This window comes from Antennarius striatus, chromosome 11 (genome assembly GCF_040054535.1).
Source record: "Antennarius striatus isolate MH-2024 chromosome 11, ASM4005453v1, whole genome shotgun sequence".
Taxonomy (NCBI): domain Eukaryota; kingdom Metazoa; phylum Chordata; class Actinopteri; order Lophiiformes; family Antennariidae; genus Antennarius; species Antennarius striatus.
Window position 1 is genome coordinate 17,999,704 of NC_090786.1, and position 18,750 is coordinate 18,018,453.

An 18,750-nucleotide genomic window follows, 5' to 3' on the forward strand; every position below is an offset into this window, starting at 1 on the left:
GTGTGTGTTCAAGCATTTCTCATTCCTTCATCTAATCTCTACTAATTGTTCTTTTATCCTCTCAAGGTCTTCACATCCTCCTCCTCATGCTGACCCTCTGTGCCAAACAAGAATTGAGACGTTATTAAATTAAAATGTTTACAGCTCTTGGTTAAATTTCTTACAAATTTATTTCCATAAACTCTATTATAATTAATTTAACGAAAGATGCTTGCTTTGTCACAATTCCTTGCTGAATACTAATTTATGTAGTCGCTGTTAGAATATAACTGTGATAAGCATCAGCCAGAAATAAATCCAAAGGCAGCATAGAGAAGTCAATTCCAATCAAACTTATCCCACCAAACTTGTTTTTTAAAAAAGTACTGCTGCTTTTTACTAATGCGTTGATTCCCAGAGATATTCCCTCAGTTTATTGACAATTTCTGTGGTCTAATTATATATGTCATTCTAAGTGTAGACACTTGAATATAGTGTCATATTTTTACTTTTAATATTTTTGTCCAAATATTGCGGAGAATAGTGTGTTGTTAGACAGATGTGTACACCGGCTACCTCCAAGGCTGTGTCCCAATTCCACCTTAGAAATAAACAGACAGTATTGACATTATCCGGAATAAAAACATACATTTTTGAAAGAAAGAGCATTCTGAATGAGGATGAGACACCTGCAGGAGCATCTTGAATTAAAATAAACATGTAGTAATCATTGTAATTTATTATAACTTGAATAGAAAATATAAATATCATTATTTACAGCTGATGTGGCACCAGTGTTGTTTTTTGAAGCCAAGTTTGGTTTTGTGGGTTCGCCCAGACGGTGTGTCCTGACTTGCCTCCACTCTGGAGAGGTTTGTTTGCTGTCAGAACGTAATCTACCCCCCCATCCAAAACAAACGTCTCACGCATTACCTGAAGGGATGCTCTGGAACACCGATCTAATCAAGTTTAGCAAGATTCGCCGTCTGAAGAACAATTGTTCACACATCAGAGCAGTTCTCTGATGGCAAACACTTCAGCCAGAACTTCTCCTAATAGGACGCATCTGTTATTGTTTTCTAGTTGCAGTCTAGATGTTTGCTGGACCTGGATATTTTCTTTTTATTTAATGACAGAGATTTCTGCACACATTAAGGGATAGAGTGTTTTGGTTTTGTTTATTTGGGACATTTCCTCTGGGTCTCTTTTCTCCTTGTCTTTTAGTGTTTCGTTTGTAAATTCATTCATTCATTCATCTGCCAACCCGCTTAATCCGCTAACGCAGGTCGCGGGGCAGCCAGTGCCTATCCTGGCAGTCTCAGGGCGTGAGGCGGGGGACACTCCGGGCACGACGCCAGTGTACCGCGGAGCCACATAGAAACAAACAACCACTCACACACACACTCACTCCTATGGTCACGTTTGTAAATTGTTTTTTCTTATTTTGTCTATAAGGGGTTGTGGTCATGGTTAACGCCTGATCTATAATGGTTCTGCTTTCTGACGATACAGTCAGGACAGAAATAAGTCCGTTCAAAACTGATGTGAATTATTCCAGAAAATTAGTTATCTTCTGATTAGCACATTTTCAATAACACCATTTATTTTGGTATAGTTCATCCCAGGGTGTGTTTCTCAGAAGTTTAGGGAGCTTCATGGCTGCTTTAGTGTATATAAAGTGTGTTGTGTACCCATGACAACAAGCATACAATACCCAGCATCCAAAGCCACTGGTGGATTTCTCTGAAGGAAGACACAGAGAATTTAAACTTAATTGTTAATTGTAATTCTTGTTGAAACATTTAAAATAAAACCAACCGTTCAACCTTCACGGCAGATTGAATCTTATTTAAATTGTAATGTGGGAATATACTTGTGGATTGAGAAACAGATTATTTTAAGGTGGAGTCAGTGATTCCTAACAAGCCGTCCGTGACAACAGAGACACCAGTTAATCCCATGATGGTTGACTTCCCTGCCTTTAAAACAACTTTATCCCAGACACAATGACCATGAGTGTGACCCCGGTTTGATATTATTCCACCCAGTCTAACACGTCAAGTCTTCATCCAGTCAGGTTGACTTGCTGCCTGTCACTCCTTACAGTTTAAAAACAAATCGTTCTCTGAACATTTTCTCAAGTTCCCTTCAATGCGGTCTGCTTGATAAATTTTTATATGATCATTAATAATCACTAGGACAAACACGCTGTTACATGTATGCCTTGACATCTCATTCCCCACATAACTATGGTAACTATAGGTGCTGTTTTGTATTGTTTTGATGTCCCCAGGAGCAGCAAACCAGCTGTTGAGTAGCCGCTCCAGTCTCTTAAAAGGTTTGTGTAACGACGTGTCTGGGTTGTTTGTCGTTGTGCACAGTGAGCTTTTGTGATATTGATGTTTCAGATGTTGACCTGAGGCTGTAAAGTATAGAATCAATCAGCTGCACAAACACGGGGCTCTTATCCTGACACACAAACAGCTCAGTGAATCTCCAGGTTTACTGTCCACCTGGCAGCACCATGAGGTGAGCCTGAGGGCTGACCCGTGTTAGTGGTTGTTTATCTGACCGCTCCTCACAGGAAAACAGAGCGTTGTCTGTAAATCTTCACCTCTGCCTTTTAGTCCTACTTAATTCCTTAATTGCATCGGTGATGACTGGTACATATCGCCTAGCCTCAGGCTTGTTGTTGTGCGCTTCTCTTGCTGCTGTTGCACAGGACTATTGTGGTGTTACATCATCTGGAGTTGGAATGCTATTCCAGGACGGAGACCAGAGATGTGACTTTCAAGCAATTGTTCTGACACCTATGAGCTTCAGGGAGTTGATATTTCTACCTGCAGCTATGTGTCAGATTTCTATGTGTTGCTTGACGAGAATGCTGGGTGTGTGTGTGTGTGTGTGTGTGTGTGTGTGTGTGTGTGTGTGCATGCGCACGTGCGCGTCTTTTCCCTTGAAGTGAGTCTGCGTATTCTTGCGTGTGTCTCTGTGCTTGATAAGTGTGAAGAAACTAGGACACAACGTCTGCAAAGGGGCCTGTTCTAATTATGGCCAGCTCTGCTCTGAATAATTTGCCCCACTGCTCCTCCTCTGCCAGCATCCTGACCTCCCCTCCACCCTCCGTTACACACCTGACCTGCAGCATCCTCAGGTGATCTGCAGATACGTTTCTGTATGTTGTGCACACGGTCCCTGTTGTTTGGTGTATACACCATGAAGCACCACGTTCAGATGCATTCGGCAAGATTGCCAAACGCATGTTCTACTTCCAAACTTGTATTTGAAGCAAAGTTATGGATTGAATGTGAAGGAGATGAAAAGAGTGCTGAAAAATTCCAGAAAGCTCAATGTTGATCTTGCTACATGTTGATACGAGCATGTATACGTCATTATGAAACCCAGTAGAGGGAGAAAACTAAAGTCGACTAAGGAAGGTCCTGTAAAATAGCAGTCATTTAAAGTTACCTCGGTAACCAGGGCTTCATTTGTATAGGACCTTGCAGTTTCATAGATTTGACTGGATCAGCTTCTCCTTTGCCTCTGTCCAAGTCTGTGCTAAATTTTTGTCACTTCTGCTAAAGTGATCCGCTTGACTGTTGCTTGCTTGTCTGTATTTCATGGAAGTGGATCCAGATTCCAGACAAGGGCTTTTGATTGTTTTTCATGGATTACACTTAAAATGCTTGACAAATCACCATGAAAGTGTTGGGGGAGCAGATATAGTCTCATAGAAGGAAGCACTGAAATTGTTTTTTTCCACATAAAAGTTTTTTTAAAAACTTTAACATTACAAGACCCGTGAGGGAAAACTTTTATTTAAAATAAGTTACACACATATTTGCTGTAAACCTTCATCAGAGTTTAGCGCTGAGGATGGGAACAGGTACAATTTTGAGGGGAATATGCTCAAAGGAAATAGAAATGCTGCCTGGAGCTGCTGATTAATGGTCCGATCCAAGATGTAGGTGTGCATGTTCAAGGTGAAAGAATCTAAATGCAAGTGTTTTACTGTATATAAATATGGATGTTACTGGTGGAGAGAAGCAGTTTAGAGAAAGGTTGCTCAGCATTGGTTTATTTTGATGATTTTTTGTGTCTTTTCTAATATATGGAAGTATAACGTTGTGATGCTGGTTTACCCATTTAAACACCACACTAAGTATCCATGTTTTATTTATACTTTTATGTTACTCCCTTTTAATTTCAGCCCAATGTATTTCATCCATTGCAGTTTTTTCCTATAGACCTTCTTCCTTTCCTAACCCATCATTTCATCCCTTGTTTTCTTTCCCTTCCAGGATGGCTGCAGCGAGGCTGAAGCTGCAGACCTGACCGAGCGCTGTGAGCAGATCGGGAACAGGCTGATGGCCCTGGAAGATGAGCTGCAGACGGCAATACTGAGCCAAGATCAGGCCCTCACTCATATCCTCTCACAGCTCCATACCATTAGTACATACTGTACCTACAACAGGTGCAGTGTGTGTGTGTGTGTGTGTGTGTGTGTGTGTGTGTGTGTGTGTGTGTGTGTGTGTGTGTGTTTCTGTCCATCCATCTTTAGGACAGTTTCCTCAAGGCTCTTTAACTGTCAAGTACAAACATCCAAACTACCTTGAGGCTGACTGATGTGTGACTTTACCTTTCCAGGGGGGAAAAAAATCAACCTGCTTTATCTGACATTATGGGTCTATTCGGGGGGGGGGGAATTGAAGAGAAACTGGGATCAAAGGATTTTTCTTGACAGGCTGGACGTGCCAACTGGAAAATGAAATGGTAAAAGTCCAAATGAGGTTATTAGAGGGTCCTCGATGTGGGCTGCCAGTCATCACAACCTTAGATTAGAGTCATCTGACGGCAGCAGAGCGGCGATGGAGGGAGGAATGTCACGGTAATGACAGCGCTCCCATCTTAATGTCCATCCTGCTGCTGACCCTCCTCACCCCTTCTCTCCTCCACCATCTGCCCACTTCCACTTGCTGGCTCTGAGGAAATTACAATATCCATGATAATGACTCAAATCAAACTGTTGAAGCTGATTACAGGTCACAAAGCATAATTTTCCATGCTAATTAGAAAGCTGATTGGAAATAGATTAGTGTATTTCTCGCTCTACATTCCTCCTCTGCACTGTGGGCTTGCTAAGAAAGATTTGAAAGACAATATTTCCACACAGGGATGAAGCAAAATTCCGTACTAACCGGCTATTCTATTTATTTAGACATTCTCATGTCATGCCTCATTTCTCTTCTTTGTTCTCTGGCTGCTAGAAATACCTTCCTCATCTGATGAAGGTGGTAATTTAACAGCATGACCTCTAAAGCTGTGTGTTACATCCTTTAGTAAAGTAGGGCCGAGCCATTTTCACATGTCATCAGAGATTCACCCCCCCCCCTGTTGCTGCAAGGGGGGCTTTACTTGACACCATGCAGAAGACAGACACAGACTGGACGCTCCTCTCTGTCTCTGTGTTCTGTGTTTCTGTGTCCTCACATTCGCCTCAGCCTTTTGAAGTCATTGCAGGGATTTGACGACCCTGGAGATGCAGGACAATACTTTTGTTGGGTTGAACAAAGTGCACAGAAACTGAACTTGGTATGACATTGCTGTTGCCATAGTGACAGGAAAATCAAGTCTCCAGTGGCTAAGGGTCTTAATTGAGTCTCTGTTGTCAATACCAGGAGTTGAATGGACAACTGCTGAGACTGGGAATAATTAAAAAAAGAGGTTTAGACAAAAATGTCAATCTGTGGTTTGTCCTTCAGCATAATTCTCAGCTCCATCACCCGATTTGGACCACGTTATTCTAAATGGGTTTTTTAACCCTCTGCAGGATTGATGAAACACTCATATTACTGCTTAATTATAAATGACGACAATCTGTGCCCATTCAGACAGTAAAATGAGCCATTAGGTCACATCTGCCATCAGTCCTTTTGAGTTACCACTTAAGACAGACACTCATACGATTAGTTTGAGTTCCTCAGCAGGTTAAACAATCCCCACACTGATGACAGCCTCGGCCCCTTTTCAGTGATGGTTCATGAATAATTTAGCTGGGCAGTCTGTTTGCTCGGGTTCCCAAACTGCCACCCGGCTCGGCAGATGAGATGAGCTCATGAATAGTGAATCAGATGGGGTTAAATTGATGATCTGTCCTAGTGATCCATTTGGTGGCCAAATTGGAGATTGCTGACTTCATTATGCTGCGACTGTCAGTTGTTGTATCCATAAACCATTGAGCAGCCACAAGTGTTTTTTGCCCTGATACTTGTCTGCTGACTCGTCTTATATTAATGTGCTTATGTTCAAATCTCAGTTTGTTTCCACAGCCTCAAACTCTTCCTTAACTCACATGTCACGTTCCCTAGAAAAGGAAGTCCAGGAAGTAAAAGCCACTTTAGAAATGATGCTCACACAGCTCAAAGAAGAGGAAGAGGAGGAAGAGGAAGTGAGTGAGGTAAAAGATGATGACCTCATGAAAAATGGGACAGAGGAAGAGGAAGACCAGTACTTTAGCGACAGCTGGGATATTTGAAATGGATGCTTGTAGCATTTGATAACCACTCTCCACAATCCAGGAGTGACCCCCAACTATCCACCCCCAACCGTCCACTTTGCAGCTTCGTGTTTGAGCTTCAACCGGCCTCTGTGGTCCCACAACAAAGTCTCAGGAAGGCTCAGCAACATTTTAACCACCCAGGACAAGATGAAGTAAAACTTATGAAGGACTTATATACTAATGTACAAAATGCCTTTTTTTGTCTGCATGTATTCTCATAGTTTAACCTCATATAAAAGGGGGGTCAACTTTTGATGAGATCAATGCTTTTTTTTTTTTAGTCTTTTATATATTTTAATGTGTTCATGTGACCATCACCGGTCCTCTCTGGGAACTAAGTTGTCAGTCATTAGTAGAATTTCCTCTTGTGTGCCAGAGAGGGAAGTGCTGCACCTCTGTGAGTTAAGGGGGGAAACAGAAACAGGGAGAGAAAACACAAACAGGGTAGTGGATAGGCAGGCAATGCTGTTAGAGTGGAAGCGGTTTGAGCTGTTTTATTTCTCACAACTGATACCTTAATACCAATGTTATAAAACACAAGATTAGTGGAAGTCCTGACAGTATAGAATAGGCCACCAGAGGAAAACGGTGCAGAAGGAAGATAGAGGGCATGAGATTGTGATGTCTGAAGAGAGACTTTGATGGGACCCAACGGTTCTCAACAATTGGACTCGACAGAAGCTGGTCAGCCCTGTACCAACATGCATGTGAGATGGAAACCAACGCCCAGAGAGGCTACCAGAAGTCTGCAGGAGAGAAGCCAAGTCACCAAGCAACCATTCTGGCCCCAAATGCAGCGACGACGCATCCCTGAGCCGGCCCCCTGCAGCCCAACGACCGACAACCAGCGACCCCTAACCGGCAGCTGCCGACAACCATCAACAGCCACCAAACGCCTACAACCAAGCACAGGACCCCAACAACCCCACCCGAGCCAAGTCCCAGGCCCAGACCAAGCAGCCCGTCCCCAAAAGTAGTCCCCAGCCATAGGCTCCAGAGGACAGAGCCCCATCAGAAGGGCCATCACATGTAGAGTCACCATTACCCTCCCTGTCAATGTGCTTTCCCGATCCCCGACGAGGAAGCATTCTCCCTACCCTGTGGAATGTAGTGCATTGAAAGTCTGGAGGGAAGCCAAGCGCTGTCCAGACTCCTTCAGACATCACAGGGCCCCCTCCGAAGTAAGAGTGTGTTTTGCATTAAAATTGGAGAGTGTGGGTCGTATATGCAATTTCCTCCGGGATTAATAAAGTATCTATCTATCTATCTATCTATCTATCTATCTATCTATCTATCTATCTATCTATGGGGAAGATGCAGCGCCCTAAGCACCGCCCTACAATAGAGGCCACTGCCCTTGCCCCCACCCATTCCCAAAGCCCTCACTGTGCCCTAACTGTACTTATAAGTTAGTATGTATAGTGCAGTGTGAGATATATCAGGTGAACATTAGGAGGCAATCTAGTGGGCCCGGCAGGCATGGAAAGGGCTGTACCTTGGACTGACATCACAGCTGGCCAATCAGCCTGAGCCTGGCCCGGCCACAACCATCAGGGTCAACCCAGAACGCCCCAGAGGAGGCAGGCACAGCCACCCCCAGATCCCCGGAGACCACAGGCGAGACAACCGATACAGTAGCCGCCCGGATTAGGCGCCAGAGCCAGGCAGGCCCCTGAGATCCAGGGAGCAAACCCAGGCATAAGATGGAGAGGGGTCCCCTAGTGCATGCACACAGCCATGGTGTCCCCCGATCCATCATTCAACTATAAGGTGGCTGAAGAGACATAAGTTGGAGACCAGATCATGAGCACAGTCAACATATGTTCTGGACAGCTCAGATTTGTAAGAGTGGAAGCATACGCTGACAGAGAAAGAAAGCTGTAGACCTATATTAAACACAACATGCCTTAATGCTAATTTGAAGCCGTCCACACCCTTCCAGTATTTTAAATGTTGAAGGAATACCTTCCAGACAAAAGCCCTGATTATTTTTTAATCATAATTTCTTTACACTGAGAAAATTGCTACAAAGGCATTTCAACCGTTAGTTGCTATCTGAAAATGACAATAATGTCAGGACCAACAAACTAAGGAACTAGTCGTTATATTGCTTAAGAACCATAGAAACATTCCATTGGTGAACTGTGTTTTTTCTCATATTAATGAACATAAGTCATCGTATGTTTTCAGCTATTATTGTGATGTCACTGTAGACATTCATTCAACTGTAATGCAGTTCGCCCTTGTTCCTTGCAGTTAATGTGTTCCAGGAACCACACGCAATTGAGAAATTCCACGATAGAGTGACAAACTATTTGTCTTATTTACAGTAATTTAAACGTTTATGAACCCTCCCTATTTTGATATTAAACCACCTTTTATCTGTATTACCTTTTCCCACACTCTTATCGACTGTTTAAAGCACTTTTGTGTCTCATGTAAGTCTGAGACTCACGGAATTTTGGAGTCAAGGACCAGTGGACAATCTTACGGAGCCCCTAAGGTGACATGGAGAAAAAAAAATCATGGAGTAAAAAAAAAACAAAACTCTATCTTTGCGAGATCTCGCAAACGTTTTGCAGGATCTCGCAAAAGTTTTGCGAGATCTCGCAAAGATAGAGCTTTTTTTTTTTCCATGATTTTTTTTTCCATGTCACCATAGGGGCTCCGTACAATCTGAACAGTCTTGCACATAAAATTATTAAAATATATGTTTTATTTCTTGCCACTTTTTTGTGTGACTGAACTTTGATTATTTTGTCATTGAGAAATTAATTTTGTGGTGCTGCAGAAAACTGCAACATTTAGATGTTCTTTCCATCCCTGTTTAAAGCCCTATATTTGTAATTTAAATTAACCGACATGTTTTCTGTGCATGTGAGGAATATCAAATATTTTATTTTATTTTTATTATTTTGTTTTATTTTATTTTATTTTATTTTATTTTATGATTTCAGAATGTTCTACTTCATTCTGTTGGCTATTGCTTGACTTTAAGGCACAAACATGTCTGTATAACACCTATTAATCATTTTTAAGGTGACTGCATCATGAACAAGCTGTGTCATATTTATTCCTTACATTGTCTCTTTAATTACAGCGTCCTTCATCAACCTAATGTTGAGTCCTGCTTTTCTTTTCTTCTGTTGACTTAGAGCCTCTTTGGTAATTGTCCTTCATATCAACAGGGTAATAAAGGGCCTGTAGTGAGCTCTTTTGGGGATACATGTGTTTCTATTGTTATCCTGTCTCAGTAGTGGCCATGTGGCTAATTGGAGGCCGACTCACTGAGGACACAGCTGTGAAAATAGGATGGTGCTGCGTCGTCTCCATCTGATTCCACCCTGGGTTTTTGGGGCAAGAGGATGTTAAGGGCTCCTCAGAGGCGTGTCTTCAGCTTGTGTCCTGGGCTGTAAACAAAGATGAGTGCTTGGTGTTTTTTTCCAGCACAGAACAATGGGCCTTTCAACAACATAGACAGCTTGCAATACCACTAGACAGGACAGAAGTCGTCACATCTATCTTCAGGCAGCAGACACGCAAAGCCTGGCACACACACCTCCGCGCCACACACCCCACCTCATAATTGAATCGATCCTAGCGCCACACTGTGTCTTGCATAGCAGCACTGCTCAAAAAATGACCACAATGAAAAACCCAGATGGTTTTCAGCAGGTAGGTAGAGCAGGGTAAGATTTATCCTGATGTAAAAGGAAGCAGCATGGAGTTAAGTCCTTTGTTTCAGTTCTTTGGTTGCTAGGATATGGTACAATGGCTTTAAATTCTATTGTAAACTGTTTTCTTTCCAGACTTCTTCCATCCAACCAATTTTTAAAACAGCAGTAGATTCAGCACTTTAAATGTGTTATTTTCAATCTAAAGTGTCTGATGTCACACATTGATACACAAGTCGTACATAGATACACAAGATACACAGGTTTGAAGTCTTGAAATCATTTAATTTTCAGGTGCATGATAAATGATTTCCACTGAGGCCAATGTCGTATGACCCATGTTAATATCTGCCTTCTCACGGCTGGGAGCATCAATACTACACAGAGGAGGTAGCAGCCATGAACTTTTATCTAACTGCACAAAACAACATGAAATTCCACTGGACATGAATTTGAACTTGCCATTGTATATTAGGTTTGTTTTTAAAATACACTGTTTATTAGTGGTTTGCAATAATCCGATCAAAAAAACAATATTTAAATAACAAAATACCACATATATCACAAATTGTGACTGTTACTGTAATCTCCAAATGATTCAACAGTTATGGATAAGCATCTCTAGCCATTTAGCTGCTATGACCTGCTGCCAACATGATACACATCCAGATGTCAGTTTCTCGGAGGAGACTGAGAAACTCACTCCTCAGCCATCAGTTCTGGAGCATTCCTGGGATGAGTTGCTGCAACCAGCTCTCTGTGAGAGTCTCTAGAATGATCCAGGACTTCTTCTGGTACAAGTATGGGTGAGATTGTTGTCCAAGCATCATCTTCCTCACAGATGTTCTCTATTCAGATTTCCTGATACATGATGGAATCCATCTGACCTTGTTCTACACGCTGCATCTATAACTCCAGAGCATCCGACTGCCATGTTTTACTGTAGTCAGATTCTCATCTTCATTCTTCCTCCTCCCGACATTCCGCTGATCCATAGACTGGAAAGTTTTGTCTATCAGAACAGACTCCAGAACTACTGTCTCATCTGGATGGTTCTAAGTCACTGGAACCAACAGGTTATGTGCTTTTGGGTAAACAGTGGTGAACATCTTGCAATTCAGGCAGTTTAACTTTATTCAATTACAATGAAGTCTGTCTGATGCTTCCTAAATAATAATGACAATGAAATCATGACCAAACAGACACATCTAGAGACATCATGTAAATTCAAGTGGTGATGTCCAATTTACTGTTTGAATATTTCCCCTGATTTATGATTAATATTTAATGACAGAATACAAATGAATGTTTTTAGACATGTGCCTGTAACAGGATGGGCTCTGGTTGTTTGATTCCCTGCTGAGTTGTTACCTTGCCTGACAGGTACATGTACAAACTCTGTGAACCGTGCGAAAATCATCGATCGTGTTGCAGATTTTCCTGTCATGCCACGGCAGCCAGCGTCACACATATCACTAACGAATGCAAATTAAGTTTTGTTTTTTTTTTTGTTTCTTTTACTCATGTCTTTCACATCCTCTGAGATTCCTGTGTGCTCCTGTGTAACTGACACCTTCTGTCACGTGTGAGCAACTGCTTGTCAGTTCTGGTTGTGGAGTCAGTCTCCCCTGAGAGGAGCTACTGTATGAAGCTGACTCTCATTTACACCCCTCATTCACATTCATGCTGCTTTTCCACTAATCTGATTAAATTCAGCCAAGAAAGTAGTCAAATTCTTCAACAATTAAAATTTTAGATAATTTAATTGCAAGTTTCTACATTTCAAAATTTTCATGTTTTCAAATACCCATCAAAAGAAGTCAGGCAGAAATGAAGAGCGGCGCAGACTGTAAAGGTCCAAGAGGAAATAGCCTGCTGATGTGTGTGTGTGTGTGTGTGTGTGTGTGTGTGTGTGTGTGTGTGTGTGTTTGTAAACCGTTTGAATCCCAGTCAAAAATGTCATTCATTTTATTTGATCATTATAGTGAGCCTATAATATTTTTTGATCGAGACTCTTTCGGAAAAGGATGAAGAGTCACAATAAAAGTTATTTATATCTCAGAATATTCTACCACCTGATATTACTTATGAACCTTAAACTGGGCAGAACCAGGGGGACCAGAAGCCAGTATGATGATACTACTAAAGACCAATGATGACTGAAACTGTTGATCAGCTCTGTTCCCCGCTCTGGAGCTGTGATATCAATTTCACTGGACTGAATTTATCGTGGAATTTCCATGGGTTCCCACTAGTAATACTAGGAAGAAACTAGGAGATCACATGCTTCCACAAAAATTGAATTTTGCCAGGAGACACAAAAGAGGCTTGATTTCTACAGGTTTTGGATCATTTTGAGCAAAGAAACGCTGTGTGTTGCTAACTGGTGTGTAATGTCAAGGGGAATGGAATGGCCTTTTTAGCCAGCAGCAAAAGCAACAGAGAAATGATTATTACTCCAATGTCTAAAAAGGAAAAACATATAGTTAGTATTTCCTCTGGGGAGCTCCTTTACTTAGATCCACGGGTTGGGGTAGGGTGGAGTGTGGAGTGGGGGGTTGCACTTCCTCAACAAAACCCAGACATTGGTTCACCTTGTACCATCTCCAGGGGACATAGCTGTCACTGGAAAGCTGAAATATCATACCAATGCTGCCATCCTTCCCACTTAGTCTTAAAAACAGGCAGGTACCATACCAGGGGGAGACGGGATCGATAGATCTGATGGATGGAGCTGGCCGCCTTTGGGAGAGCAAGTGGGGGATGGAGGGAAGGGGGGAGAAGTAATGAGAACTCTTGTGAGCGATGGAGAGGTTTTTACCACGGGAGGCTGGGCGTGTGTCCCTTTTTCCTTTCACTTGAGCTGCCTAATGAGACTTAGAGGAGTTCCTGTCCTGAAGAGGGAGGTGGCGATGTGAGAGGCTGCTTCACAGCAGCTGTCTGTCTGTCTAGACCAGGTTTCACCCACAAAGAACAAAGAAAAATAAAGGTATTGCATTCCAGCACAGCTTTACTTCTTAGGTGGGGTTCTGAATCTGTGGTCACAAAAATGCTAACAATAAAAAAGATAAGGTCTTAAAATGGGACAAAGCAACTTAATGTACCGCTTTAGTAATGTGTTGGTGTATATGTAGGCTTGTGAGTCTGTTCTGTGTGCCATTAACAAATTCAGAGAAAGTTACGAATTATTAATAACTTCCTATTTTCCTATTTTCAGTTGGAAATCAAACATTATTTGTTACTGATAAAATGCATTTATGACAATGAATAAACTGGATGCTCCTTCAAGTAGAGATCCATTCACCTGTCTGATTGGGACACTTTTGAAACATGGCCCAGTGTCAGTGAACACAATGCTTGGTACAGTTCAAGTAATTCGTCAGGGTCCAGGTCAGCAGTCCATGCTGGATTAATACATGGGAAAGGCACAGCTTGTTACATTATGAAATAATACTCACATGTCATATTTCTCAAACAGTTCCTGCTGAGCTCTGTGACCTAATCTTCATGTTGTTAATGTGATTACATATTACTGATTTGACCCATGCTTGACCTCTTTCTCGGGTTTATTTTGCCAATCCATCTGAAAGGGGTCACCGTCTAAAGGCTGCTGCTGTGACATTGGAGTATGAAACCATCCTCACTGTTACAGCATGGCTGTGGTGTGAGCAAACATGCAAAAGCTCTAACCCACTATTTATAGATGTTTACCCTTGAGACATGGCATGTTTGAATAAATGTGTCAAAGGCAGCCATACGAGTTCTTAAACTTCCCCTTCCTTTTATATAACATGAGCAAACTAATTCAACAAATAAACAACGAAGAGCAACCCAAGGACATATCTGCCATTTGGAATTTAAAATGGTTGTAATGTGAGAAAGAGAAGAAGCAGCGAAGAATGGGAGAAAAAACAATGGTGTGAATTTCGTGAAGGGGAGGATGTATAAATATATGTTAATATAAAAGATGGCTGTAACACACAGCTGGATTTTTGCAGTTTCTCAGGAGCGCTTGTCCCTGTATGTTTTATTAATCACACTGAAAGCTATATGTACAAATGCTTGAATCACAGTTGCTTGATAATGAATTATCCAAATGAAATTGGAGGGCAAATCTAAATAAGGACAGTTACAGCAGCAGGAGACAAGATGCATGTAAGTAGAAACAATGTTCATCACTGACCTTGTAAGTAGATTAAAGCAGTGTGTAGGGTGATGCCGGGAAACGTGCAGCCAACACGTTTAAAGTGCGATTTAACCACCATGATTGTTTTAGTGATCAGCAGATGTCTGTCTTCTGTTGAATGTAATGGAAACAGGTTGCATTCCTTAATTCCCTTAGTTATATAATTTCTTCATAAGCCTTCACTGTGTGGACAATGTAGGCACTTTATTTTATTTTTTTTTTTAAAGAATATCTAGACATATATTAAACATACTGTATATTCATATATTTCCTTTCATTTGAGCTGCGATAGAAGAGTTTCAGCTAAAATAAAAGGAAAGGTGTACAAAACTGTGGTGAGACCAGCGATGTTGTTTGGTCTAGAGACAGTGTCACTGAGGAAAAGACAGGAGACAAAGCTGGAGGTAGCAGAGATGAAGATGCTGAGGTTCTCTCTGGGAGTGATCAGGAAGGATAGGATCAGGAATGAGTACATCAGAGGGACAGAACATGACTTTATCCGTTGGAGATAAAGTCAGAGAAGCCAGACTGAGATGATTTGGACATGTCCAGAGGAGAGATAGTGAATATATGGGTAGAAGGATGCTGAGTTTTAAACTGCCAGGCAGGAGGCCTAGAGGAAGACCAAAGAGGAGGTTTATGGATGTAGTGAAAGAGGACATGAAGGTAGTTGGTGTGAGAGGAGAGGATGTAGAAGACAGGGTTAGATGGAGGCAACTGATTCACTGTGGTGACCCCTGAAGGGAAAAGCCGAAAGGAGAAGAAAAAGAAGAAGAAGACACATCATATATTCAGCACTCGGGTACTCACACCGCAGCGCTTTTCCTGGATTAATACCAGTACAGGCAACATTTTGGGTGAACTGTTCATTCATTCATTCATCTTCCAACCGCTTCAGTTGAAGGTAATCTGTCTAACATCTGTCTAAAGTTTGAAAGTGTTTGGCTAACAGAAAGGAGCTTAAGAGAATCTCTGTTCTGATTGTTCCGCAGGCAGAAACTTTGTGACAAGACAATCTGAAGCACTGAATGTTGTTCAGAGGGAGATGAACGTCTCAGTGTGTCTATGTCTATTGATGCAGACTAAAGGGAATTGTCAAAGGCTTCAAACCAAGTTTGCTGTATTTACATCACTTATTCAAGCTTAATTTAATCATCATGGGTGCTTTTTTGCCCTTCAGTAACTCCTCTTTATATATTAGTTTGCACCAATGACTTTCACAACAGTATAAATAGCCACAGGGACACTGAAACAGGAGAAACACTGACTAATAAAATAATCTGTTCAGAAGAGAGGAAAGAAGTGGAGACCTTCTCTATCACCAGAGGGATCAGATGTTCTTCATGAATGTCAAGTTATTAGAGAAGCACTTCTACAATATTTGTATGTATAGATCCCATACATTTGTGGATTCAGTCTAGCACACATACAGTATCCTCTGTGAAATACCCTCATGCAAATCCTGAATTTGAATTACCTTCAATTTTGCCCCATATTGGAGCATGACATGGTTAGATTGGTTGCATGTCACACTTACACATTAATGTAGATTTTTGTGGATATTTTTATTACTAAACATTATCATTACCTATCTGTTTATTCCAATTTATTTCGGACCATTTCAAAATGAAGAAACAATCAAAGATTACATATAGCATTCAAAGAAATTAATCGGAATGCAAATATACATAAAAAATGAAAACAAGTAGAAACAAAATGTAGATATTATTCCAAAGGTCATCTTTGTTATGATTGGATGTCATAACATTGAGCCAATAGCATGCTGTACTTATGTGACATTTTTTTTAATGACGTAGAAAAGCACTAACAGAGTGTAATGACATTTTTTCATGCTCATGATCCTCTTAAAGTAACTACACCTTGTTTGATCCACTTCCTAATGTTGCCTGCTTCCCTACTAACATGTCAGTTTCTTTTTAACCACGTAATATATTCTCTACGACACAAAAGCCAAAAAACGTCAAGAGAGAATAAAGCAGAAAATAGTATGCATCTCTTTTAAATCACAATTTAAACCAGTTTAATGAAATGAATTCCTTCATTTTGGTGAATACTGTTTATTTAACCATTGTCTTATCCAACTTCACACAAGACGGAATGGATTTAGAGTGCGGCCAAGAAGTAATTTGATTTTGTTTAAAATTTTGAGCATTATGGAACATGTTTTACCTTCTACAAATATCTACAGCAGCAAGAGATAATATTGAACGTCCCCTCACCCTCTTGCTTCACTGACCTTGTCCTGTCTGGTGATGCAATGTAATAAATTAAAACTGTGGCAGTTTCAAGGGCAGAACAAGTGAACATGAGGTCACACAAAAGTTGAGGTCTTTGAAGGTCATTGATATAGAGCTGCAGATTAATAATACACAACTGCTGTGAAATGACGGGAAATGTTAACCACTGGAAACTACTCAAGATGAATAAAATTAAAAATAAACAGCCAGAGATCATGACAAAGACTGAACTCTGAAAATATTTCTTTTTTATTTATTGTGTTTTGTCAAATTTATTCAAAAAACACAATTATGTATTCAGCTTAAACAAAGTGTATTTATTTATTTGAATTGTAGAATAGAGAAAGCACAGCAGACACACACATACAGACGCATATATGGGTGGTTCATCATTCAGGCAGAATCCAATTAATTTTGCATCCCAATGAAGTTGAAAATATCTGTAGTGAGAAAATATTCCAATTATAACTTCTGTATTATTGTTCAATTTCATTCTTTAGCGTAGTACATACATTTTGTTTAATAATCAATTGAACCCTCCAGCATTCATGAACTGTCAGCCCAGGTTAAAATCTTACCACTGGTGATAAGAGAAATGCATGAAAAGAGCAAAAACAATTGCCTTGGGAGGCTTAGCTATGCTTCCTCCCTCTTTTTCCTTTTCATGGCTCTGGCTCATCCATTCCTCACATATCTCCCTGGCAGTTCACAGTCCAGAGAGTGTTACTATTACTTACACTCTGTTAACTCTTCCCTGTGTACATCCATGTCTCCAGCAGCACTCTGCCATCTGCAGGCACAAGGCTCAGAGCAAACCCACTGGGTTTATCCGTCACTAAGCAAACTGCAGCATAGGTGAGGTGACGAGGTGAGAAATAACCTTCTGCTGGTCACTCCAAGGAGAGCAGAAAAACAGGTTCTCCCATGTGTAAAGAGAATGAAAGATGGTGAGTGCTCTTCTTTTCTGTGGATGCTCTCATTTCTGTGACCTCTCTCTTGAATGTGTTGAGTTCTTGATAAAATAATCTGGGAAGCTATAATAGCTCATTGTGTGAAGGCTCCCTAGCTGGGTAAATAACTCTCTTCTTTTATATTAATGCCGTGCATACAGATGAAATAATGTCTTCAGTTCTTCTTTTTCCCATCTATTCATGCATAAATGCATTAAATGTTGTCCCAAGGAAATTAGATTTGGGGTCTGGAAGAGCCTGTGTGGTGAAATTTCATCAAAAAATGTATTGCTGCAAAAAGGTGTTCTGTTATTGCTATCCACTGCCATGGCAACTTTGCCAAAAATAGTCTCCTTCCATCCATCAGCAATATGGTTGACTGCTTCGCTATAAGCGATTACCGCTCCAATTGGACTTAATGACACAGAGAAGGGAGGCTGATATGCAGCGTGGGGAGCAGCTATGTGCTATTAATAAATCTTTTGAAAAGACACCTGATGCTGCTCCATCAACAGTGCAGGCCTCTGGTGATAGTAGCTCCTTCCTGTTTGCCAACTAGTGATTAGCTCAGGTGTTTGTCTAACACACCAAAACCTATTTTTGTAGCTGGTGGACCCGCGCAAGCATGGAATCAATCAAGAGGAGAAGGACTTTGTAAGTGAGGAGGAGTATTTTAAAATGGCAATGAATTATTATTAATATTATTACTATTATTAAATGTATTTTTTTCTTGACAGGTGTGAAATGTAATTTACAGCAACCCACCTTCCAAGGGGGGCATGATGAGGTGCTTGGGAGCTTGTGTGACCCCAGGGAATGTGTACGACAAAACTACCATTTGCTTTTTCATTGACGTATCAGAATAAAGTTTAATTGCCCATCCGCTACAGTAGGTGGCAGTGGCGTTTTCATATCTACCTGTAATGCGCCATTGACTGTAATTAATAGATTATGTGCAGAGAGTTATCATTTCTCCGCTATTATTAGCGGAGAAGTGATTATTGATGCAAAATACAGTAGAATTTTCCTGGATATGATACTATGAACAAAGCTTGGTGTCCAGTGGCACCCTCAAAATGCACATATCATGAACTCCAGAAAATAATGTTTTCACTGTTAGCACACACCAAAATGGGTCTAAAGT

General features: G+C 41.0%; 1 protein-coding gene and 1 long non-coding RNA gene across 5 annotated transcripts in view; both read left to right on the forward strand.

Moving 5' to 3' along the window:
• Positions 1-9,656, forward strand: part of disc1 (DISC1 scaffold protein) — a 52,778-nt gene extending 43,122 nt beyond the window's left edge. For 2 of the 4 annotated variants that reach the window (XM_068326638.1, XM_068326637.1), the window contains 2 exons: positions 2,273-2,317; positions 4,281-4,402. In XM_068326638.1, the coding sequence (XP_068182739.1) occupies positions 2,273-2,297 (25 nt within the window). In that variant the 3' untranslated portion in view covers positions 2,298-2,317; positions 4,281-4,402. Of the gene's footprint in view, positions 1-2,272; positions 2,318-4,280; positions 4,404-6,337 lie in introns of those variants that run through there. The other 2 variants (XR_011037259.1, XM_068326636.1) reach the window with 2 other exon arrangements.
• A 7,844-nt stretch (positions 9,657-17,500) lies between these two features.
• On the forward strand, positions 17,501-18,488 carry LOC137603313 (uncharacterized). The gene is made up of 3 exons (XR_011037254.1): positions 17,501-17,603; positions 18,213-18,260; positions 18,344-18,488. It is a non-coding gene; the product is annotated as an uncharacterized lncRNA (long non-coding RNA).
• Positions 18,489-18,750: the final 262 nt, after the last annotated feature.